Consider the following 24826-nt stretch of genomic DNA (forward strand, 5'->3'; position numbering starts at 1 on the left):
ACCGCACCGCCGGCTGCGGAACGCCCGCGGCTGAGGACCGGCGCTGTGCGCCAGACGGGCCGGGCCGCGGGGCCGAGTTTTCCTTTTTTTCCTTTTCCCTTTTTTTTTTTTTTTTTAATTCGTATATGTGCCCCCTCCGGCGTTTGGCAAAAGAGGGGGCTTGGAATGAAGTTCCTGTACTTTTTCCTACTGCAAAACTCTGTGATAAAATTTTTTACTCGCCTCCTTTAAACTTGCTGACCGTGTGATTTCCCGTGTTCTTTTGGCAGAGGGGCTTTCAAGTAGTTCTCAGGCGCGACAAGAGAAGATGCTGTTCAGATCCTCTTACCGGGGTGTGGGGGGGGAGAAGCCCAATAAGCCAATTAGACGCGACCGCGCCGGCCCGGCCGCCGCGGAGGCTCCGCGCCGCGCGGGAGCCCCGTAGGTTAATCGGGACAATTGGAAAAGCAACACTCGCGGGGAGAGCAGCGGGGGGGATGTAAACACGGTCCAGGGTGTTGAGGGTCTAAATTAGGATTTGTTTTGTTTTTAAGCGTGAAAGAGGAAGCAGCAGGGCTGCGGGCTGCGCCAGGCTCTCCGCCTCTCCCGCCCTTCGTCTCCGCCATTGAGAAGCGGGGCTGGAGGTACAGAGGGGTCCCGCCGGAGCTCGGGGGCTGTGCCGGCTGCCAACCGCACCCCCAGCTCTGTCCGTTTTCCTCCAGGACGGGGGGGGAATTTACCGTGGATGGAACTTCTGGCTGCAGCCTCGGGCTCCCGGTGCCGCCCGGGAGGCGATGAGCCCCCCGGCACGGGCACGCCCGGTCCCGGGACACTTGGGGCCTTTCTCCGAGGAAGCCGCTTCTCTCCCCGGGGAGAGGGCGCCTGGCTCGGCCGGGCGTGAAGGGAGGGGCGCGGCTCCCCGGAGGGAGCTGCGCTCTCTGCCCGACGGGCTGCAGCTTTCTGCCAGGAGCCTCCGCATGCCCCCTCCAGGGTCCCGAGCCGCGGCCGGCGCGGCCTGCGGACTGAGCTGTTCTGCGGCCCCACGCGTGGGCGCCGCCGGGACGGCCGGGCCAACACGCTTCTCGGCCGCGGCGGGGTTTTTTGGGGGGGATGTTGGACTGTCACCTGCGGGAGGGGGCGACCAGTGCGTCACACCCCGCTACTACCTGCGCCTCTTAACCCGCGCCGTCGGGGCGGGCGGCAGGGTGGGTCGCAGCCCCCCCGCCCCATCAAGAGCCGCGGTGGGGGCTGCCGCCCTGCATCCGGGGGGGGGGGGGGGGGGGCGGAAAGGGGAGAGCTGTTTCCCGCGGGCGCGAAGCGGCGTCCCGCGGAGGCTGAGCCGTTCCCACCTGCGCCCGTGGGCAAGCACCTGCTCCCAGGCTCGCTGGTGGGAGTCCAGCCCGCAGGGCCCCGCCGCCAGCGCCGCTCTCCCCCCTCGCCAGACCCAAACCCGCTCCACAGCGGCAACGAAACCTTCCTGCCCCCAAACCTCCGCGGAAGCGGTGGCCCCGCGGGGCGGACCGCGGCCCTGCCCGGCGCCCCGGCAGGGGTCCGCTCCCAGCATGAAGCGTCGCTCCCGGCCTCTCCGGAGGCTGCTCCCGAGTAACCTACGACAGCTTTAATTGGTAGCAGACGTTAATTTTATTTTAAGATATCCTCAAAAAAAAAAATTTAACAACAAATTAATACGCCAGAGGCAAAAAAGGCGGATGCTGCCCCCTCCCCCCTGCTCTGTTATAAAAAAGAAACTGGAAAAATCGTGCTTACGTTAAAGACAGGCTGTACAGTACATCTCCCGTGGCAGGGGAGAAGGGTGAAGAATAAAATCGTTGTATGAAATCGATGGGGCTACAATAATAGTTATGGTTTAAAATAGGCGACAGCCTGCAACCTAAAGGAAACGGTTAATTCCCTTAGGAATTTATACATCAAACGAAAACCGTATTGAGATCTCTGATAGAGCTATTCAAAATAGCCCCGATTATAAGGAATAGGGCTTTTGAACGAGCGAAGCTCCTAAGCTGCTTTGCAAAATAGCTTTTTCAGAGATAGGAAGATCAGCTGGGGAAAGGTAGAGCGACAATTAAAAAAAAATCCATAGCTAGATGAATAATTAAAACCTATTTATGGTGACACAGTCGTTCCACTGCGGGACCTGTTGTCTCCGGAGCGCGGTGCGGAGGGGCTTTGTAGGCTCCCTGTTGCAAAAGGCGCTGGGGAGTTCCCCCCGAGCTCGGCCGGAGGCGATGTCCGCCGGGAGCGCAGGTGCCGGGAGGAGCCCGGGCTGGAGGCGACCCGCGGCGGTTTGCCTTCACACCCGCACGTCGGAGCTGCTCCTGCCCGGGCCAGCTCTGCCCCTGCCCCTCACCATGCCAACTTTCTCCCCTTTTAAACACGGCAGGTGAGTCCAATAGAGCTCACTGCTGCGCGAAAAATACGCCTTCCTGCAGGTCTCCCCGGCTGGAAATAAAAGGTCCGGCCGAGGAATTCGAGCGTTTTTAAAAAATTCATTTATAATTTATAAAGTGACAAAATAACAGACTATTATCCCAGGAATATTTGATTCTTTACACATTCAGCTTGAAACAATTTTAACTTTAAAACAGATTATCTACAAATACCATATACCCAAGTGAACATGGACTGCATCTTTAAAACATAAAATACAAACTACTATTTAAAATCCCGTAAAATGTAAATATGCATGAAGAAACCTGTTACAGCTAATAAATGGCTCTGACAAAGTTGAAGAGATTACAAAATAATTATCTGGCTCGTAAAGAAAAAACCCCAAACGAAACGGAGGGGTGTCTCGGCACCAGCTCCAGCGGTCCCGGCGATATTCCCATCACACTAACAGCGGCGATGCGCTCGCGTACAACTGACACCCGCAAAACCCGATTTGGAACGGGGAAAACCCGTCGCCGCAGCTGGGTGCTGGAAAAGTTCCTCGCCCTCATTTGTTGGGAGGGGACGCGGGCTGCTCGGATCATCGCACCGACGGGGACTGACTTTCGGGGGGCGGTTTGAAGTTCCGCGCCGGGTGCCGCTGGGGAGCACCTAGCTCGCTCGGGGACCTGGCTTGGGCTGCGGAGCGACAGCAGCGTGCTGAGAGGGCTCAGGGCGCGCTCTGTCCCCGTGCACAGGCGACGTTCGGTGGCGGGCAGCGCCCCGGTGGCCGGGCCCCAGCCCCGGCGGCCGCCGCAGTCCGCCACCCGTCGCGGGCGCTGCGCGGAGCGGAGCGCGGCGGCCCCGCGGGGCTGCCGCTCCGCCGAGCGGGCGGCGGGAGCCAAACTCGGGCCGAGTGTGACACCTACCTGCCAGCGCCGGGAAGCACCGCACCCGCGGCCAGCCCTGCGCGGGGCTGCGCGCCCGCGGGCGGTCGCCCAGATCGCGCCGTCCCGTGGGCCGGGGGCAGCGGTGCAAAACGCCGGAGGGTGGGGAGGGGGGGGGGAGGCCGGGGCCGAGGCGTCCCCTGCCGTACCGAGTGCCCTTGCCTGTGCAATCCCCATCCCCGGACACCGCCGCCGCACCTCTGCGGCAGCGACGCGGGCTAAATCTGGCAGAAAATCGAACTCATTAGCAAAGTTCACCAGCTGATTGCTTTGCATAAAACACGACACTGATTGGAAGTAATTAGGTTAAAAGACGGGACTGCGCTTCGATTTGGTGTTTCTAACAAGCGCTTTTGTGCGTGGCCTGATTTAAGCCTTCACCTCCGGAAACAGCGTCCCTCCGCGCCCGTCCCCGTCCCGGTGCCGCCGCCGCTCGCCGCTCCCCGGCCCCGCGGGCGGCTCTCGCCGCCGGAGCCCGACCTTTTACAAATCGTCAGTTGCTTTGAAAAAGGCTTCAGGTACTACTGAAAGGTCCTAAACGAAGCCCCGCGTCTCTTTTAAAATGTGTATTTTTTTCCGCAGCTACACACGTATCTGACCGTTGCAAAAAAAGAATGGATTTGATTCTGTTAAAAATCTCTTTTAATTAAATATTTGCATTTTACAAAGGCGGCTGCAGTTTTTTGTATCTAATAAGTATAACCTATTTCCTTTTTTTTTTTTTTTGCATTATAGTTTAGCTCACACCCAAGGAAAAAGAAACAATAGGCATAAAAAATTAAATTAAACTTGTATATATATATTTTAAAACTATGAAACAATTCGGAAAAAGACACAGAAATGTATATATTTATATTACGAAAACAACATTAATGCCTGTACAGGTGTCTTGATTTCATAATTTACTTCAAAGATACTGTATTATCAATTTAAATACAAAAAGCTACATTAAATATACAGAATAAGATTTAATACAAATCTTTCTTCTTTGTGTGTGTGAGAGAGAGCGTGTCACTCGTTTGCTTTTCACTTGGTTAAGACGTTTCTGGGCGGTTTCCACCCAGCCATTTCCAATAGACTCTATAAACTTTTGAAGGGGGTGCTGGGAGGGTAGGGGGGAGCTGGTCTTTTTCTGTTTGTTTTGTTTCCTTTTTCTTTTGGTAGTGGAAAAATAACTGCCAAAGCAATTTATTATTTCTCTCAATAAATTAAAAAAAACAATAAAAGAACAAAACCACAGTCCCAGGAGGGGGTAAGGAAGAGAAGCCGATATTAAATGTTGGACATACCTTTCTTCAGTTCGTAAGGTGAGTCTTTGCAAAGGTCTACTTGGGACTGGCTCCTGATCATTTTAGTGTCTTTAGCCAGGCTCTCGGCTCTGCTGAGGACAGTCTGGTTTAATCCATTGAAGTGGGCGCCGGGGGCGGCAGCGGCGGGGCCGCCGGCGGGGTGCCCGTGCAGGGCCCCGAAGGAGCCGTAGTTCGTGTAACCGGGGTAGAAGGGCGCCGTGTAGTAGAGCGGCCGCGGCAGGACCGCCCCGTTGGGGAAGGGGCACTGCGCCGCCGGCGAGCGCGGCCGCGGCGGCGAGCGCGACGGGCCGCCGCCGCCCAGCACGGCGGGGCCGGGGGGCGCCGCCTCGCCGCCGGCCTCCTTCGCCTTGTCCGCCGAGGTGGCGATCTCGGCCAGCGACCAGAGCTTGGGCTTGGCGAGGGCCGCCTGCTGCGGCGAGTGGATGACGGAGGCGCCGGTGGCGGCGGGCAGCAGCGGGTGCAGGTCGGCGGCGTGCGGCGGCCCGGCGGCGGCGGAGGGCGGGCGGTACGGCGGCGGCTCCTCGCCGGCCGCCGGCGGCAGCCCGCGGCCCGCCGGGCACGGCCCCAGCGGGGAAGAGCCGGGAGCCTTGGCGGGGGCGGGCGGCCCGTCGAGCCGCTCCTCCGCCGGCTCTTTGCAATCCGAGTCGCTGAGGCCGCCCTCGGCCTCCCGGGGGCCGGGGGACTCCTGGAGGCGCTCGCAGCCGGGCGCTGCCTTGGGATCCGCCGCTCCTGGGGAGGGGGGGAAAGGAGAGGGGTGGGGGGCAGCTCTCGGGCTCGCCCTGCGCCCCCATACCCGCCCACCCACTTCGCCGTCCCCCCCTCCCCACCGGCCCCACCGCCGCCAGGCCCGCAGCGCTGCCCTCCGGCTCCCCCCGCCCCGGCTGCCCGCGCGGAGGGACAGGCCGCCCCGCCGCCGCCGCACCGGGGCTGGGGGCAGCCCCGAGGGCGCGGCCGCGGTGGCCCGGCTGAGCCTGCTCCCTACCTGTGTCCGGCGTCCCGGGGTCCCCCTTCTCCTCCAGTTTCTGGGGCTCGTCCTCGTCGTTTTTCTCCAGGTCGATGTTCTCCTCTTCCTCCTCGTCCTCGCTGCGGTTCCGCGGGGTCCAGGTCATTTTATTCTCCTTTTTGAGCCGCCGCCGCGCGTTGGCGAACCAGGTGGAGACCTGGGTGAGGGTCATTTTGGTGATGATGGCCAGCATGATCTTCTCGCCCTTGGTGGGGTAGGGGTTTTTCCGGTGCTCGTTGAGCCAGGCCTTGAGGGTGGCCGTGGCGTCCCGCGTCGCGTTCTTGCGGTACGCGGGGTCCCCGTAGGGGTAGGAGCCGAGCGGCGCCGCGTACGGGTGGTACCCCAGGGAGCCGGCCATGCCCGGCGTGTGGTCGTAGGGCGAGCCCTGGGGAGAGAGGGGAGACCGGCCCGGCAGGGCGAGGTCAGGCGGCCGCGGGGCGGCAATGACACGGCAAGGGCAGCGCCAGGGCCTGCCCGCGGCCCCTGCCCGCGCCCCGCCGCCTCTGCCCCGGCGCCGGGCCCTGCCCGGCTTCTCCCCAGGCTCCTCCCGGGAGAACGAGCGGAAGGGCCTGGGGGCTGGCCGGGGCCGGGAGGCTCCGGCCCCAGGACGCGCCTGCAGCAATCCAGCGCCTCTCCCCCGAATGCAGGCGCGGAAGAGCAAGTGGGCAGCGTGGCGAGGGGGCGGTCAGCGCCGGGGGGACCCTTCCCTTCCCCCCCGGGCTGCGATCGCGGCGGGCAACCTGCCGGGCCCAGGCGGCCGGGCCGGGCCGCTCCTCTGCCAGGCCAGGGGTGGGAGGAGGAAAAAAAATAAAGGGAAGAAGAGAAAAGAGAAGACTAGAGAATAACAGAGAAATAAAAGAAGAAAGGAAAGGAAAGGAAAAAGGAAGGGAAAGGAAAGACCGAAAAAGGAAAGAAGAAACTGTGAAACTCTGCCTAGAACCTAAACAGAGGGGAGAAGCTGAGCAAAACTCCCCGGGTTTCTGGGGGAACTGCGGGGCACCGGCGGCGGCCGCGGCTCTGCGGCGGGGATGCCCCGGGCCGGCCCCGCGGTGCTCCGCAGGCGCGCACGGCGGCGCAGTGCCCTGCCTTCCCCTTCCCTTGCCCGCGCAGCGCCCGCGGAGCGGCTCGCGGCCATGGGATTAGAGCTCTGCAATATTTAAGCAGCCTAATTATCGCCGTGCGGGGGAAAGTTGCCTGGGTTTATCGCCCGGATTTCTCCCATCGCCGGCCGCTGCTGGGTTCATTCCCTTTTCAATCACAACAAGCTAATTGTTGCGGAATTACGATTGCTGTTTTATACTTTCTTTTTTTTCTTAATGAAATCGGTCCCCGCCTGCCCCAGCCCCGTCTCGCCCGGGCCGTGCCGGCGGCTCCCCCCGCGCCCGGCCCTGCCCGCCGCTGCCGCCAGCAACAGTGTGCGGCGGCACACGGCAGCGATGCGGAAAAGTTGGGCGGCGAGGCGGGGAGCCGCGCTCCCTTTTGTCCGCGGTATCTCAAAAATAAAATCGGAACAAAAAGCAGGCCCGGGAGGGGGGGGGGGGGGGGGAGGCGCCCGCGGGATGCCGCCGTGCCCGGCGCGGTGCCGGCTGCCCGGGGCTGCTCTTACCACGTACGAAGTGAAGGCGGCGGCGGCGGCGGCGGCCGGGTCGGTGCCGTACTGGAGGTGGGAGTTGTAACCCGGGGAAGGGGCGGTAAAGGCGGTAGATCCGGCATAAGGGGAAAAAGCGGAGCCCGAAGAAGATCTCCCAAGTTCATCGGTCCGGGGTCCGGAGATCACGCTGGTGCTGTACGCCGGGCAGGAGTAGAGAGCCAAGGACGCTGACGGCTGGTACAAGTAACCCTGAGGATACGACATGGCCAGGCGCACACATATACCCGGGAGCCCAAGGCGCCGGGAGGGAGCCGCCGCGCTGCCGGGCTGGGGCCGCTGCGGCCGGGGCTTCGCGGGCGCTCCTCCGCCCTCGCCAGCTGGGCAGCGGCGGCACCTTGCTCTGTGCCGGGGCTGCTGCTCCGCGCTCGCCTGCAGCCTGGCACCGCTTCCTCCTTTTTCTCCCCCTCCTCGCTTCCCCCTCTCTCTTCCCCACCCCCCCCCGCTCGCTCGCTCTCTCTCCCCCCCTTGCACTGGGGGGCTTTTTTTTCCCCCTTCCTCCTCGCTCTCGCTTTCCGAAGGGTCCTGCCAAGATGCTAAGTTGGAAATTGCAGCTCCTGACGCCTTCTGCGCGGCCCGGCGAGGCTCCTCCTTCGCGGGGTGTTGTCAGTGGAAGGACTGGCAGGACCCCGCTGGGCTGCCGCGGCCGGGCCCAACCAGCGGGAGGGCTCCGCGCTTCCCTCGGCCCTCCCCGGCGCGCAGAGGCTCAAGTGCGCCGGCTCCTGGATTGCAGTCACCTCCGAGCCGTTTAAGATCAGCTCCAACTTTCTGCATGTGCTAAATACCGTGCGGACCCGCGCTGCGCCGGAATGCAAGCCAATCAGTATATGAAAAAAAATAGATATTTAATAAGATTTATTATCCGCCCGGCTCCCCCTCTGCGCAGCCACCCCTCCTCTTGCTCTCTGGCCCCTGCCCCTCCCTCCACTAAATCACTGGAGGTGGAATATCCGGGGTGGGGGTGTGTGTGTGAGGTGGTGTTAGTTTTTCTTTTCTGAATAAAATAGGCGATTTTCGGCGGGGAAGCGCCGCGCCGCAGCCCGGTCCGTTCCGGCAGCGCTGGGATGCGCGGCCGGTCGCGCCGTCAGGGCGGGGGCCGCGCCGGGGCCGCCCCGCCGCCGGACCTGTTGCGGCGGCTGTGCGAGCGGAGGTGCGGCGGGGGGGGGCCCGGGGCGCGGCGCCGGGCTCCGGCGAGGAGTGGGGTTTGGTTTCGCGGAGGGCTCGGGGGGCCGTGAGCGGGGAGGGGGGGATTTAGTCTTTCCCAGGGCCGGTCCCGGGAGAAGGAGAATCCGGAGGGGGAGCGGTGGGGGCGGAGATGGGTCTGCAGAATTCGTTCAGAATGCGGGTTTGCCCGCGGATCTGAAGCATACACCAGGTATCCTCCCCCTCCCCGACTCACGAAGGGGTCCAGGCGAAAGCAGATTAGAACCATATGAACCGGGACAAATCCCCGCCGATCAGGAGATGTAATCTCCTTAGATTCCACCAGATATATTTCCCATCAGGAACGTATCCCGGTTTATTCCCTCCTCGCTTTTTTTCCCTCGCGGCTAGGGCAAGGCGCTGCTCCCGCGGCCGCGGACCCTGCTCTCCGCCGCGGCTCCGCGCCCCCGGCCGCCCGGGACCCGCCGGGCCTTTTCCGGGGGGGGGGGGGCGGGGGGGCGATTTAATTAGATTTCTCTTATTTTTTTGTTATCTTGTAACTTTTGCATCTCCCGGCCCTAATTCCGCTCGCCGCTGGCCCCAGCGGGCCGGACGCGGAGACGCGAGGAGGGGGGCTGTGTTTTAAAACGGGCGGGTCGGGGCAGGAGCTCCCCGGGTCGCCGAGGAGGCGACACCGACGCCGCCCCGCCCCGCTCCGCTCCGTCCATGCCTCCCTCTGTCCCTCCGGGGCTCCGTCTCGGCGGCAGCGGCCACAGCCCCCCAGCCAAACGGCGGGGCACAGGCTGAGCCTTCCCGAGCAGCCCCGCTGCGGGGCCGGGGGCGGCGGCGCCTCGGTGGGAAGGGACGGGGCGGGCAGGGAGCGCTCTCCCCGGTGTCTTCGGGAGGGATCACGGCAGGGCCGGGGGCGGCGGGGCGGGCGCGGCCGGCACTACACTACCCAGCAGGCCGTGGCCCCGCCAGTCCCGGCCCCGCCCCTCCAGGCGCATGATTGGCTGTCCTCCCGCCGGCAGTAGGTCTTCCCCTTCTTCCATTGGCCTGCGGAACTGTCCCTCAGCGCGGGGAGGAGAGGGTGTGGAGGGGCGGTGGCGGCACACGGCGCGGTTGCTGGGGAGTCCGGAAGCGGCGCTGACAGGACGGCGCGCGGAGGCGCTGCGGGCCGAGGCGGCAGCCTCCCAGCCCAGCCCGGCCCAGCCCAGCCCAGCCCGTGGCGGCTGCGGGCCGGGCCGGCCCCGGCCGGCGAGGTGAGGAAGCGGGGCGGCAGCGTCTCCCGCCGCGCGGCGGGACGTCGGGGCCGCGGGGGCCCTATGGCGGCGCTGCCCTGCCGCGCTGGGGCGCCCCCTGCCGGGCGGGCCTCAGCGCTGCCCTGCGCACGGGTGGCGGCCATGCCGGCTGCCCGGGCCCCGCGGCCGGCGGGCGGGCGCTCCCGGGGAGGCGGCGGCGCCCGGGTCGCTGTCGGCCGCGGTCCCGGGGCCGGTGTCCCCCCGCGCCGTGCCGGAGGGCGCTGCCGCGCCGTCGGCGCCGGGCCCCGCAGTAAGGCGGCGATCGCGGGAGCGGCATACGGAAGCCCGGCGAGGCGAGGTGGGTCTCGGCACCCTCCTCGGTGCTGCCGTCGAGCAGCGCTTTGTCTGGCGTTTCCCCTCTTTCTCTTCTTTTCCCCCCTTTTTTTTAATATTTTTTTTTTGCGTGGAAGCGTACGGTGTTTCCTCTCTTGAAAATCCACGTGGGTTCGGGCCCCGGTAGCCGGGAAGGGTCTCACACCGGCTCGCACGCTCTCTTACATGCTCAATCCACACAGGTGTGCACTTTCATCAGTTTTCAGCTGCACGGTGTCACTGATACTTGTCCCTGGGTTAATTTTAGCTATCGCTCTAAAGCACCGCATTTCTTCTTCCACTCAAAAGCGCTTCTGTCATAACCCCCTGACAATACCCCTTGTTCGACGAGTAAGATATGATCTGGTAAAGTTTTATACGTTCAACATTCATTTTATATGTGAGTAGAATGAGTAACGGCTTTTCCTTGCCCGTTTCTTTGCAGGGATAAGCAGAAGTTTTAACCATCTTCCCATGGCACCTGACTTTTTTGAGGAGGAGGTAAGGTTAATGTCATGTAAAATTACCCTCTTTATGTCTGATGTTCTACTAATCTTGCTTCTGTAGGCGTACGTTTTGGAAACTGTGGTGAGTTCATGCGTACTTTCATTATTGCAACGTAATACCAGCGCTGATTAATAAACAGCAGCAATAGGACTCTTATGCCATCAGGATTGTAAGTCTCTATCAAACCGACATTCTTGCTACATTATGCCACTATTATATTCTTTGCAGTTTTAAAAGAACTGTAGATAATTCTTCAAGATACTGAAGCATTTAGTTTATAGTTCTATTGCAGTGGTTGTCACCTTCACTTTATATCACATTTGAGACTCGCTTCTTAAGGATGTCTCTATTTTCTGCTTTATTTGCACGTTGATAGCTGTATTGAATGACTGGTCACAGCAACTTTTTCCTCCAATAGAAGCATATTAAAATGTGAAAGCCTAAGACTAATCTGCTTTGCAGGACTTTCCAGCTCTTTGATTAAAGGGAAATAAGAAGTTTGTTTCAAGACTCTTGTTTATGTAGTTCTGTCAGTTTTATTAGCAAATATGGGGCTTGAGGATATATTTGCTGCTTCCCTTTATTTTTACTGAAGGTACGTACATTTGAAGGTACGGATAAGTTCTTGGTATCAGGTGTTTGTCTGCTTTGCAGCTGCCAGTGAAATGATATAAGCGCAAGTTGATATTAAAATTCTGTGCTTTATATATTTTTGCATAATTTCTTGGCAGCTAAACCATTAATGCAATAGAAGAAACACTTACCATTCAATTCTTACTTACTGATGGGTAGGATTTACAGGCTGGCTCTGTGCTCTTTGCTTTATTTAAATGAAGGCTTGTGAATTTAAATTCAGCTCATATAAATAAATAAAGTCACTATATAAATAAATAAAGTCACTACTATAGCCTTCAGTCTGATGGGCTGGTCCTGCAAAACTGTTTTAAATGGCCTTTACTTGCTTTAGCAGTCGGACTCCAGCAGGGTTTTTGACATGAGGGGAACTTGGATTTGAGATGACTGCACAAAATGTGGTGACCCAAAATGTAGCAATATTTGAACTTGCATATTTGTTTTTCTATACTGGCTTCATTTGCATAATTTCATTTAGGGTGTGCAAACATATGTGGTACAGTGTAAAATAGCTTAATAAATTAGTGCATGAACATATAATAGGGATCAGCTGCAAATATTTTCTTTCTGGGAGGGGAAGAAGAGGCAGGGTGATCTTGAAAATAACAGCAAACTATATTTTAAAAGTACAGCCATTGGCAGGCTCTAACTGTAAGTGGTTTGGTTGCAGGTGGCTTGTAGCGGATGGAGTTAAACTTGGGTATCTTGGATATGATACACCTTAATTTAATTACTTTAATAGCTACTTTCTGTTGAAACTTTAAAATCTAACAATCCTGCCTTTATTGCAGTCTTTAAAGATCTAATCGTTCTTGTGTGTGTCTGACATGTAAAACTTAGTGCAAGGAGAGGCAACAGATTGGTTCCGTCATATGATTTTGTTGGGGTTTTTTTGAGAGTACTTAAAAGATTATGATGGATAATGCTGTCTTGCCAAAGAATGCCGACACAGGTGTTCATCATTATCTTAATTAAGATCCTGAGAAAATGTCATCTTTCGGCATGAATTATGAAGGAAGATGCATTAGGAGATCATTTCAACTTTTTTTCTTTTTACAGGGGTAGATGAGAAGGAGACTGTTTTCTCAAAATCTTTTTGATATTTCTTTATCAGAATACCTGACCTTAGACACTTAGTGAATAATTTGTTTCTCCACTTCAGTTTGTGAATACATTCCCAAGAGACCTGTATGTGATGTAAAAGGGAATCCTCTTTAAAAAGAAAAACAAAAAGAAAACCAAACAAAACCAAAAAACAATAATAATAAAAAATAACCCTCCTCCCAGATATTCTGTTCGGTTTAAAGCTGTCCTTATAAACTAAATAGTAAGACTCAGATGGTAGTGGAAACCGTTGCTGGAAACTTACACTAAGAGATGTTTCTTATGGTTTATGTTCAAGTATTAACAATTCATACTAATAACAGAGCAAAATAAATATATGTGAATATTTATCTTTTTAATTAAGCATGAAGAGAAAAAAATTCCTTTTTCTCACCTTTGCACTACCATGGAAGTAAAACTAATTAGTGTGCAAAGAGGAGGGAGGAGCTTGTGGTTTTCTATGTTAAATCAATACATTATTAGCTGAACAAGAGCTAAAACAATGCATCTGAAATACTGGCTGAAGCACCGGCAGTAAAACTTAGGGGCACTTCCCTGCAGATACTTACTCGTGTGTGTGTTGCTGCTGGCTTCCCTAAGATGAAGTGCTGGGAGTTCCAGGGTCAGTACTTGCGGTGGAAGTGACGGTGTTTGGTGGCTCTTAGCCTGGGTGAGTGATCTCGGGAAGAGCTCTGCAAGACATCCTTAACTTCACTGTTGCTTCTTCCGCCTGCACTTACGTTGCCCGACACTCTGCTTGTTAGCACTCTCTGTGTTTGCGGTCTGAGGCGGAGGTGTAAACTCGCGAACACCTGGAGTAATTTTTCCTTTCTGTGTCTAGCGATTGGCTGTTAGGTAGCCTAGATAGACTTCTGTTTTTCTCAGCGAGCCTTTCTATGTAAAATCACTTTTTGTCTGCTAAAAGAAACCTGATTATCAGTCTCAGTCCTTTTTTAAATTGCATCAGCAAACCTGTTTAGTATGTGGAATAAAACCGTATGCAGAAGTGCAGCTGGCAAGCTTTTTAAGCACGTAGTTATTGTATTGACCATGTAACTCCAAAGATCTTGACAGTATCATGGGAGAACCTGAAACTGTATTTCAGTTTCCTTGAAGTTTCCTGTAATTAACTTCAATAGTGCTATTTGCTTGAATTTGTTGGCATAATATGGACTAAGTTAAGAATGTCTTTAGGGTTTATTTTGCTTACAGTTCCACAGGCATATGCAGAAAATAGACTCTCCTAATAGTTGACTTTAGTGGAAAAAATTAAAAAGTGCTCTCTTTCATGTCTATAAACAAGTTTTTCACTTAAAGCAAGCCACATCTACTGTTAGGTGGCTCCTTACTGTGAAAGAGGAGCACCTCAGCGGGAAGAATGGCTGTGGCTCCCTGTGCATTTTATGGGACGTGCAGGTGCCCGTAGCTTTCCATACGGTGGCAAATTCCCTTTCGACTGCAGGTGGTGCAGTGTGGTGGGAGCTCCCATAGCTGGAATCTGGCCTCCAATGTGGGTGTTCGAGGTGGGTGACTTTTAATAGCAGTGTCGTGTTCAAAAAGGTTTGTGTTTTATCTACTTCACTTATGTACATTTGCAGTCCTTACGACCGGTATTTGTGAGAGCTCGGCATTACCTCTCTGAGGAGAAATGTAAAGCCAGGTAGCCTTTATAGCCTTACACCCAAAGAATTGTTCTTAACAGTTCATAATTTCTGATTTTTATTAATATTAAAGCTTTTTAGTTTCTGTTCCTTAATGTGGATAATGCAGATGCAAATTATTCTTGAAGCTGTTTTCTGTAGATTAAAGCGAATGTATTCGTAGAACCAGAATCATCATCATCATCTTTTTTTTTTTTTTTTAATAAATCATTGTTTGAGGGGAAAAAAGCAGGCCAGTCGGGCCTTTCAAGGTGAATGCGGATCATCATAACAGAGACTTTACTATAGTAACAAACTTGTGGCTGATCACTCTCCTACTCTTCCTGAAGGAGCTGCATCTTCCTGAGCTCTTTTTTTCCTCAACAGAGCAAAAACTAGCTTTTCTTTTCATAAGCACATCTCTTTCACAGTATTTCTCAGCATTTCTATCGCAGATCAAGAGCCCAGCATTTACCTCTGAAATAGTCTCTGCTGACATCTACAGAACTCTTCATGCCCTTCAGATTTAATTTTATATAGAATAATGCATGGTATAATATGTAGGTCCTCTGTTTTCAATTAAGCTGTATTAGGTAACTATGCTCTTCTTTCATATCCTGTAGCAAAGTATCAATATCCAGATGGCAGTGTGCTGGGATAAAATAGCTACAGGCTTGGCTGCTACTGTAAAGCCAAGAACTAACATTTTAGCCTGTGTGATAAATAAAACCGAGGTTGTGACTCTTGGCGTATCGGAGTTGCACTAAATAATGCTACAGTGCTGTTTATTACTGGTTTCATTGGATAATATGCAGCTATAAAACCTGCTTGAAGCTTTTATTAAGAATACTCTGTCATTATAAAAAGGTGCCTACAACTTCTTTATGATATTGACGGTGCAAGAATTACTTTGTGCTGACCTCCTGGCTGTTGTCTAGGGAGGACCTTACCCTCTCCCAGCTTCTGTAGGCATTAGGTTCCACGAATGCCTCTTGGGAAGAGGAGAGCTCTGTAGAACCTAGGTTTCAAAAGTTATTTTTAAGGTATTTTTTGCTCTTTGCTTTGTCTTAAGTTTATTTCAGTATTTAATTTCTTGCTTCAGTTAAAATTCAGCTGGTGGTATAAACTGTGCTACTGTGTCCCTAAGTAAAACTTAAACAGAGGTCACCCAGATAGTTGTTTGAGAGGAGGCTGCAGAGTGGCTGAGAGACTTTTATACTAGCTGAGAAGGTGATGGGAAGACTTCGTACCAGGGAAGGGACTAGGAGTCTTGACTCCTGGGCTTCTTTTCTCGTTCAGTTTCTGGCACATCCTGTGACCTAGATCTGTTCATGTAACCTCTGTGCCTCTGTTGACCTAACTGGAACCCTCTGTTTTTCTCAGAAATGTTTGGATTTAAATTGGTGTCCATACTCATATCTTTTATTAGACTGTTGTGCTTTTGAGCAAAAGCAAGTTATTAATGCTATTACTGATTCATTGGCTAAATGCCATTCAATTTCCCTATTCCACAGATCTTTGATTTCCATAGGCACCTTTTCTTGTGTGCCTCTTAGAAAACGCAGAATTGAACACCGTCCAGTGGGATGTGGTACTAACGTAGTGTCTGTGGGATTTAACAACTGTGCTAGATCAGTGGGTGAAGAAACCCTTGCATTTCTCAGTCTGTAATTTTTCTTTGTAAGAGAAACCTGCTGTCTAAGTTAGTGACAAATACTATCTTTTTGTTCCATTTCCCCATTCTCCATATGTCCATTTTTTGCCTTTATAGAATGCACCCAAGAGCAGAAGCAGTGAGGTCCATGATGGGGAAAATGAATCCAGCAGTTCATCCTATCCTATTCCTGCCTGAGTGCAGGAAGAGACCTGATAGAAAGCCAGAATGTATCAGGGCTTGCAGCTCTTTTTAACCATGTTAAGTCCTATTCAGAGTTAATGGTAAGTAATTTGTTTTGTGTATGTTGTGATTCATTAAGTAAGGCATTACAGTAGTGGCACTTTCCTTTGTGGTACTGGGTTGTGTCTCTAACAAAATGCAGGATTAATGTTTCCAGATACATCAGCTTTAGTCCTGTTTCTGTTAAGAAAATCATGTGGTGCAGATGACAAGCATTATAACAAGTATACTCTTTTTTGTCCTCTCCAGATGACCTCAGTGAGACTGATCTAAGCAATGCTGAACAAGGGAAGAACAGAGTTGGAAGGCAGGAGCTATTTCAAAGCAGGATTCTTCTTCTTTCTGTAACATCCAAACATGACGACTTTATACACTTCATTAGGTAGAGTATTGATAATAGTGTAATATCAGTAATATTGCATGATGTAATATTGCACTGCTTTATTGTTCAGTGATCACATGGAGCTGCATTAAATAAATGAACATATACTAGTGGCTTAAATGAACATCACAAGTCAGAGCAGTAAATTGAGAAGGTGGGTACTAGAGGGAATACTACTAAGTTTTTGTTTTTTTTTTTTTTTTTTAAGCCAGTGTCTTTTCTTTTTTTCAGCTCTTTCCATAACCTGTAGTTCTTTTCTTTCTTGAGAAAGATGGAATGAAGAAAAATACCTTTTCATTCAAGAAATTGAAGCTAGTTCAACTTCTTAACCAGAAAGACTTCACAGTCATCTTAGCTGTTACAGCATCTTAATGCTTTGTCCAGCAGAAAATAGCACTCATAGTGCTAACCCATGAACTCTCCATAAACATCTGTAGTGCCGCAGCATGTGCTGCTCTTTCTTCTTAGGGCTTCCCTTGTCGGGGAGCGGTTGCAAAATGTCTGCTGTGGCACAGCTCTCTGTGACCTCTTGCATGCAAGGATGGGATTTGCGAGTCTTTTTCTGTCTGGAACTTGTGGGAGCTCCCTCCTGAGCCCAATAGTTCTCAAATATTGCAAGAAAAGATCTGACAGTGTTTTCTGGGAGATGTGACTGACTTAATTATTACTAACATTTATTAAGTGCCTTACAATGGAGGGGAAGAGTTATTGCCTTCATTTTTACAAATAGGAGTACTGGCATGTAGGAAGAATGGATCTCTTCTATCTTCTGTGATTCTTGACCCACCTAATTAGGTGATTGTCACAAGAAATAACAACCTGGCTCAGGGGAATGGCACTGGGGAAAGATGCCGACACATTCAGTATGGCACACCGCTTCTCCCTCCCAGAATGGCTTAATGTAGTAAGCGGGGTCTTCCCTCTGTGACTGTCGGTTGGCCAGTGAGGAGATTTGAAAGGGTTGATGAGCCTGAGGCTGTCTCTCTATCGGATAGCTTCATTATACATCTCATCCAGGGAAAAAGTGAGGTACTTCAACTCATTTCTAGGCGCTACTCTTGTTTTTAGCGATTACTTACCCTCTGCCTCCTCCCACTTGCTTTCACAATAGAGTGGCCTTTCCCCAGGATAAGCTGATTCACTTCACGGCTGGTATTTGCAGCTTTTCTGCACTTAGTTAGCCTCTAAGGCAGTAACTGTTTCTTCTGGTGTAAGACTTCAGTTTCTTTTTATAATAGTTTATTTTGCTAAGAAAGAGAATCTGTCCAGCTGCTACAAACACTAGTGGTTTTGATGTGTATCAGTAAGGAGTTAGAGATGTGTGTTTTCCACGTAGAAGATAAAGAGACTTAAAGCTTGCTTTTAATGAAGGCAAACCTTGGAGAGGTTTACTTAGATGTACAATATGCCTTATTCTTTCATTTTTGAAAACAGTATTAAGGGATTTTTTTTTGCAATAAAAGAGAAAATAATTTCATCTTTTTGATTGCATTTTTTTTCTTAGTCTCACAGTTGTGAGATAAATATTCAGAAATATGAGTTGGTAAGGTTAATGTGATTAAAATGAATATGTGATAACAGGCTCTGCACATTCAAGATTAAGAGCTCAAATTATAGACTCCAGAGTGAAACACTCCATGAGCATTTGTGAATTTTGTTTGTGCGAGGAATGCAGGCTTAGGCCTACGGTTGCAGTTGCACAACAATTTCATCCTGTCTGCTGCTTTTTTGTCTTGACTGATCTGTACAGAAGTCTCCTGAACACTGTAGTGTCAGGGTGAAAATGTAGTCTGGGGTGAGGTGGGGGAACAAATGAGGAAATAATTTCGGTCCAAGCATTAGTGTTACTCTATAAAAATAGATCAGTTTTACACAAATGATTCACATTTACAAAGATCAGTTTATAGCATTTTGACTGCACAGTAGTTAATTCTTTATGTATAAATTGATCCTTTATACAAATGTAATTCCATATACAACAGTTAATCTCTTTGAGTGCAAGCTGAAAATATATTATCAATTAATTTATGTAGGTTATGACTTTCCCCTGTACTCTGTAGTGGTTACCAACGCTGAAGTTGAGTTGGTGTGTGCTTAATGAAAATTAGATGTGACATGTAATAGGTAGAGGACAAAGAAGCATTGAAATCCTTATTGCTCTTAAAAAGACAAAGGTACCTCAGACAATTCTCTTTTCTTAGTCTCTTGAGAATTTGATGTGTAATTCCGCTATGAGCAATTCGGAGTGAATGAAATTTGACGTATTTTTAGAAATAGTATTAGTACTCTCTTTTTGTGATGCCTAGTTTTGTTTTAAAACACTTTGCATTTTGAGAGGCTGTTTTATAGACAATCTTCCATGGAGAAAGAAAAGCATCTTGGACTTTGTGGAGAGACAAGCCTAGCTATTATATCTGTGAAATTTGCTAATGTTGCAACCATTTAAACAAAGTGTTTGTTTACATAACAGCAATGGCATTTCTCCTCCTCTTCCTTGCGGTTTTGTCCAAGTAGATGTTATGAGTGGCAGTTGCAGTGACTGCTAAGTGTTTAAATGATGACACCATTATGTGAAGTGATTTTGAAATGAGAGATTCCAGCCAAGAATTACATCTGCTCTCATCTCCTTCAAATCATACTCTCTGGCTGTGCAGATTATGATTGATTTGTTTGTGACAGATTGCAGGAAACAGTCATTGATTTTTCAATATTTTACCTTAAAATTATTTACAGTTGTAACCAAGGGGAGGTATTTCCATGGGCTGTCAGCCCCTGAAAGACTGGGATAATATTCCCTGCTCCCTGACAAGACAAATTACCCGTAATGAGTGCAGTAGCTGAAGGGTATACTTTTATTTTAAAATATGTCAATAACCCCAGTGACTAAACGAATATTGATTCAGCATAATGAAGCCTGAGTAATGTGAAAATGAGCTCTTCAAGGAGCATGGTAAAGACTTTCTTTTTAGCTTGTAGCAAGAAGCTTTTCATTCTCTACTGTTAGGTAGTTGAAATGTGCAGTCTTAAACAAGTCATCCTTAAACAGTAGTAATATGCGGAATAATGTAACAAAAGAACCTGGCGGGGGTGGGGGGTGGAGGGTGTTCTGTTTGGTTTTTTCCTTTTTTTCCCAAATTCTTTTTCTTCACTGTGTTTCAGCAGATCAGACGTTTAAAGAGAAAAATGCAAGTTATCCAGGGCAGAGATAGAATTACTATTGGTGTTAATGTCTTTTGCAATAATATTCTTCAGCCAGCCTAATGGCATTTTTAAAGTGAATTCTGCATATATGGGCATGGAAATGTATCTAAATAAACTGTAGATTTAATTTCATATTATTGACTTCTTGGACATATTGATGTGTGTTCTGTGTGATCGGTCTAATATTCTTGTCCTTTAACAATTTAGAATAGCTAGTTTATGAGAACCTAGATATACTGTGTTATAAAACTTAGTTACCGTAGTGCACATTTTTCTTTCCGGTGCCTTGTAACACGGCATGTTTCTTACCAGATGAGAATTTTCAAGCAGTAATTCATTTAAATTACAGTAATTTATGCAGTGCCATAGGTGTGGTGTGGAAAAGCATCTAATAGATTAATACGGATGTACTTCAATTGTTCAGGGTAAGGATTAGATTAAAGACCATGTTGAGGTACAATTTTTTTAACATTAAAAATATCGAACGCTAAAAAAAAAAATCATCCGAAAGGATCAATTTTTCATTTGTATTCGAGAGCATTGTGCAACATTGGGAAGACTCTGCAAAAGCACTGGGTATGAATAGCTGTGTAATCCAGACATAGGCAAAAAGATACCTTCTTGAGGTGTTTGTGTATAATGTGTCAATTATGAAATAATGTCATAGCCAGAAGCATTTAGTGAGCATGTTTGGGCACAAAGATGACTTTCCTTATTTTCTGAGGACTGACTTCAATTGCATCCAACTAGCTTGCGAAAATCTGCAGAAGGATGTTTTCCTGTCAGCACACAGGTGATTTTTTCCAAATGTCATTCCTTTAGCACAGCTATAAAGTATTTCAGGAGGCACTTGAGAACCTGTGGCATTGAGAGTTAAATGGCAACCCTGGAATGTGAGAGATGTTTCTGTTTTTAATTTGTTAATTTTCAGAAAAATGTATGCACATTTGAGCAGGTTACCACTGGAAATAATTGTAGTTTTGATAGGGTTTGTACATAACACCTGGGATTTGCACAATATTGGAGGGTCGTTAATGGTGAGGGAGTAATAACCTCAAATACAGCAGTGACAACAGGAGAATTTGGGGCTCTTGGAAATTAGGGTTCAACTGGTAACATCTAACTGCTCAGTGGTATTTTACACATCCCAAGTCCTCTGCCCATTCTCTTTGTTTCTGTACCTTTAGTTTCTTTGGCCAACAGCAGGAGATGGGAAGGGAAGGTCCTCTTTTGGTAGCTTTCCCACAGTAGCAAGGAAGAGGGAGACTGTTCAGGGCTGGGTGTTAGTTCTGATGCAGACTGAAGGGCAAATAAACGTTTGTTTTAACTACAGCTCCTTTTCCTGAATAACACTGCCTGAGCTCAGTGGTGCCAAACTGAACAAAAGTAGATGCTGCTGGAGATACTTCTGACAGCTAAACCAAAGTGGACGCTGCTTGCAAGCCATGGGCTTGTTTCACTTGCAAGACAGGTAACATCTCTTGCTTCGTTGCCATTCCCAAAGAAGAGTTTGCTTATTAAAAACCCACCTGCCTGGCATTCTGGTTCAGGCCTGAACTGTGTGCATGGCATTAATGGTAAATGGTGCATTCTCAGCTGCAGGAAGCTGACAAATGGCTTGTAAGCTTTGTGGGTGATACTGCAGGTTTCTGGTGATGGTGCCTTGGGTGCTCTTAAGTTTATTCACACATCTCCTCTTAGTGTTAGAACTGCTACAATTGCTAGTCCACTTTCAGGTGACTATGGAGGAGTAAAAAAAACCCTAATCAAACAACAACCCCAAATCATTAATCAGTTAAAAGTTCTTGTGGCATATGGGATCTCATAGAAGCAGAACATAAACCCAACTGCTGTTCAGTTAGGTAAAAGTAAAAGTAGAAAACACTGTGAAGGTCACAAGTAAGAACAGAGTAATCTCCTTTGTGGTAGAGAAGAGGCTGTTAGTAAATCATGAAGGGCTAATATTTAGGGGTTGTATGTCCCTTGACACTTGGGGACTTGCAAATTTTGACCCCTTTCAGTTCATTTCAGGCCTGACACGAAGACAGTGTCTCAGTATGTTCTTGTAGTGGCGCAGTGTTAATGCTGTGGGTGTTTTTGTGTAACAGTTCAGATGTCTATACCTATTTAACAGTCAGATTCCACTGTGAATAAGGTAGCAACCAAAACCAATGGTTGATTTTCTTTTTTTTTTTTTTCTTATTTCCTATTTATTCCACCTCTGTGTTCTCTGCTTTACAGATAAACTATGAACTTAGTTGATGGAAGGGGTGTGGGAGGGGGGAGGGCATGTAACTTTAGGTGATGGAAATTGTGCTTATTGGCTAAACCTTCCCCCCCCCCCAATTTGTTTGTTTGAAATTTAAGAACTAATATGGGATGGAACCTGAATCAGAGCAGTCTGTAAGTGGACAGACAGCACTATGTAGAATTTGCTAATCTAGATGTCAGGGTTAGTTGAAACCAATTCTTTGTGCCCTAAACTACACATGCTGAAGTTGTTCTTTTTGTTTTAATTTACGGACAAATAATTGCTTTTATCAAAAGTAATTCCATATATGCAGAATATTCACATTTTCTTGGAATGACCATATTATGTACTAAAAGCTCTCTCTAACTTGAGTGCCGATAGTATCGCAGAATCTTTGGTATGGTGGCATATGCTTCATGGTGAAATGTTAGAGGGACATAACACTAAAATATATGAGGAGGATCCAAGATGCTTTGAAAGTCTTGACTAACTGCAATGGTTAAAAAGGCACAGCTGGCTTAATGCTTGAGTGTTGAAATCTGTGTCTCTGGAATTACGGAAACAAGTTGAGAAACATGAACTGAATTGATCGTTGATTATTTCCCTTTGTAAATGCTGAGAAGAGATGTATTATGCTTTGCTGTGGCCTTTAAGGAGGTTGCACAGTGTCCTTTTTTTGTTTTGTCTTGTTAACTTATCTTTTAATACGAAGTGTCATTCCCAAAATGAAGTAATGTCCTTGGGCTGGTGGCAACAGCTGGAGTTGCAGAATTCATTAATAATTCAGAGAGGGATAAAGGGTAGGGGATTTTTTTGTCATTTGAATCTTTATTATGTGCACACGTTTCATTTCGGATATGGCATCATTTGAATTCATTCGGTATGATGATTGCACTGACCTGTCATATTTATTTTGATGTCCCTTTGAAGGACCATATGCTCTGTCCTCAGCATGAAAAAGGATGCAGGTTGCTAACCAAAAAGGCAGCTACATTCCTGTAGGGATGAAGACCCTCGCTTCCCAATGTCACGTCAGTGGATGTACAGCTGCAGTGCAGTAGAAGAAAGCGTTTTTACGTCAGTGCAGTGACTAAATGGCAGCGTAGTCTAGTGAAAGGTGGAAGAAAGGGCAAAACCCATTTGCATCAAGGTGTTGTATGGCATTAAAAACTCAGCTGTCACTGAGGGCCAGTTGGTGTGAGGAACCTGGCATGTGGAAGATGGAAAAGATTAAAGCCAGCTAGAAATCTGCCAAGGTGGAGGTTTGCCATGGTAGCTTTAATGTGGGAATACAACTAATTACTTTGTATGTTGGAAGTGGGGTTGCCATGCACACAGCCTTTCCGGGTTGCACGGGAGTTAGTTTGGTTATGCAAGGCTCAGGTCTTTTTCTTTGACTAATCCATGCCCTCCTTTCCTCTTGAAGAAGCAGCTTGCTTAGCCAAACAAAATCTTGGATAATGGTTTTTGGGAAAACATGCGGTTGTAGTTTTCCTCTTCGCTAATTCTGTTGTAACCATTGCATCTGGTCCTTCGCTTATTTGGGTGGTGTGTTTCTGTGGATGAGTGGTATATTTTCCAGAAGTTAGAGAAATCTAACAGTTTCAAGTTCAACCATGTCCCATAAGTAATGAACTGCATGATAATGAGTAATGTCTGATTCCTACTGGCTAATGCACTGGCTGGTATGAACAGTTCCTAGTTGGTGGATAACAGGACCCTGTTAATGTTACCTTTGTATGCACTATTAACGTGATAGGGTGCAACCACTAGAATATTTTCATGGTATAAGGTGTAATTGCAGCAGTGAGTGGTGATTTGTATGAAGTAGATGGTCCATTGTGCTCATGCCAGTGGCAGAAGGAAGCCAATTAAGTGCAGGTTAGTGAAATACAACAACTAGAAGCTGTGAATGCGAATGATAACTGTATGCAAAATTATTTCTTTTCTAGATCCTGCCGTCAATGACTGAGCCTCCCTGAATTCTTCTTATCAGTTACTGCCGAGATGAGAAGCATAACAGGAAGGAGGAGTGCTGAAGTGGTTTTAATGGCAGTTAATTTTGTCTATTTATCAAATGACAGGGTTTTTTTTCCTCAAAACTCGATTGTCATGACAAGATGCTTTTGGAAGTCATCTTTGTAAAATAAAACTGTCAATTTTTAGGCTACAAAGAGCTATTGTATCTTTCTATACAATGTTGTCATTATGGTAAACCGCTGGGAAGTCTTTATTTTTTGAAGTAATTTAACTTGCATACTTCATTCATTTATTTGAATGTCTGTTGAATGCCATGTGAAAAGTTTCTTGCCAGAGTTCTTTTATTCAATGGAATAGTTATTCTTACAATGTTCAATTTATTATTGTCTAAATTACTGTTGCCTCAGCCTCCTGCAAAAATTTTTCTTTTCAGTAATTCTTAAACAAATAAGGAATGAATGAGGTTTTGTCCCCTTCATGTTTTGATCGGCATATTTTTCCTTTCAGTGAAAGCATCTCCAGTTTTCAGAATGACACTATTACAAAGAAAGGTGCTTTGCTTTTTGTTGCTTTTTTTTTCCAACAGAAAATGTCTTTTGTGCAATGATTTTTTTTTAATATGTACATTGCCAAGATGCAATTACTGGAATGAGAGACAGAAGCTGTTGGGAATGTCATGTTATGCCAAATTAAGAATTATTAGCTCTTACTTTCTCTGCAGTCTCTTCGACTAGAACTCGACCTATTGCGTCTGGCATATACTTTGACTGTAGTGGAACTAATGTGTCCTTGGAGTAGCATTTTAGACTAACTTCAGATTCATGTTTTTTTCACAAGTCTGCTTTAAACTGCTGGGATTAACTTCAGAGAAGGCAAGAGATACAGCCTCCTTTGTCAGCAGCTGTGCTGGTTAAAGAAGGAGCCTTCATGCACGCTTGCTTGCTCACTCTCTCTCGGAGGTTATTGCCCCTGCTAGGGAAGCAAACTGAACTGTTTCCCTTATTTCAGCCAAAGTTAATTGTGTTATTAAATACTGGTTAACTAGCACCCTGGGTCGTTTTGATGGAAGGGCAGGGACTGCGCAGACCAGCTGCACAGACAGAGTACCTGGGAGGATGGTGTGTTGACAAGAGGGTTGTTGAGGAGCTGTAGTGCTGTAGTCTTTTCAGCAGGTGCAGGTACATCTCTAAGATGTGGTAA

General features: G+C 49.0%; 1 protein-coding gene and 1 long non-coding RNA gene across 3 annotated transcripts; one reads left to right on the forward strand and one right to left on the reverse strand.

The window, feature by feature from the left end:
• Positions 1 to 4145: 4145 nt before the first annotated feature.
• On the reverse strand, positions 4146 to 7523 carry IRX5 (iroquois homeobox 5). 2 transcript variants are annotated; one of them, XM_059824882.1, is made up of 3 exons: positions 7234 to 7523; positions 5607 to 6012; positions 4146 to 5353 (listed from the first exon to the last, which is right to left on the reverse strand). In XM_059824882.1, exons 1-3 carry the CDS (start codon positions 7480 to 7482, stop codon positions 4587 to 4589), a joined length of 1422 nt encoding a protein of 473 aa, XP_059680865.1. In that variant the 5' UTR covers positions 7483 to 7523; the 3' UTR covers positions 4146 to 4586. The 2 variants fall into 2 exon arrangements, with proteins under 2 accessions (XP_059680865.1, XP_059680864.1); XM_059824881.1 differs by having other exon boundaries at positions 4146 to 5350; positions 7234 to 7510.
• An 8169-nt stretch (positions 7524 to 15692) lies between these two features.
• Positions 15693 to 23883, forward strand: LOC132318266 (uncharacterized). The gene is made up of 3 exons (XR_009484309.1): positions 15693 to 15853; positions 16062 to 16194; positions 23599 to 23883. It is a non-coding gene; the product is annotated as an uncharacterized LOC132318266 (long non-coding RNA).
• The last annotated feature ends 943 nt before the right edge of the window (positions 23884 to 24826 follow it).

This window comes from Gavia stellata, chromosome 15, assembly GCF_030936135.1.
Source record: "Gavia stellata isolate bGavSte3 chromosome 15, bGavSte3.hap2, whole genome shotgun sequence".
Classification (NCBI taxonomy): Eukaryota; Metazoa; Chordata; class Aves; order Gaviiformes; family Gaviidae; genus Gavia; species Gavia stellata.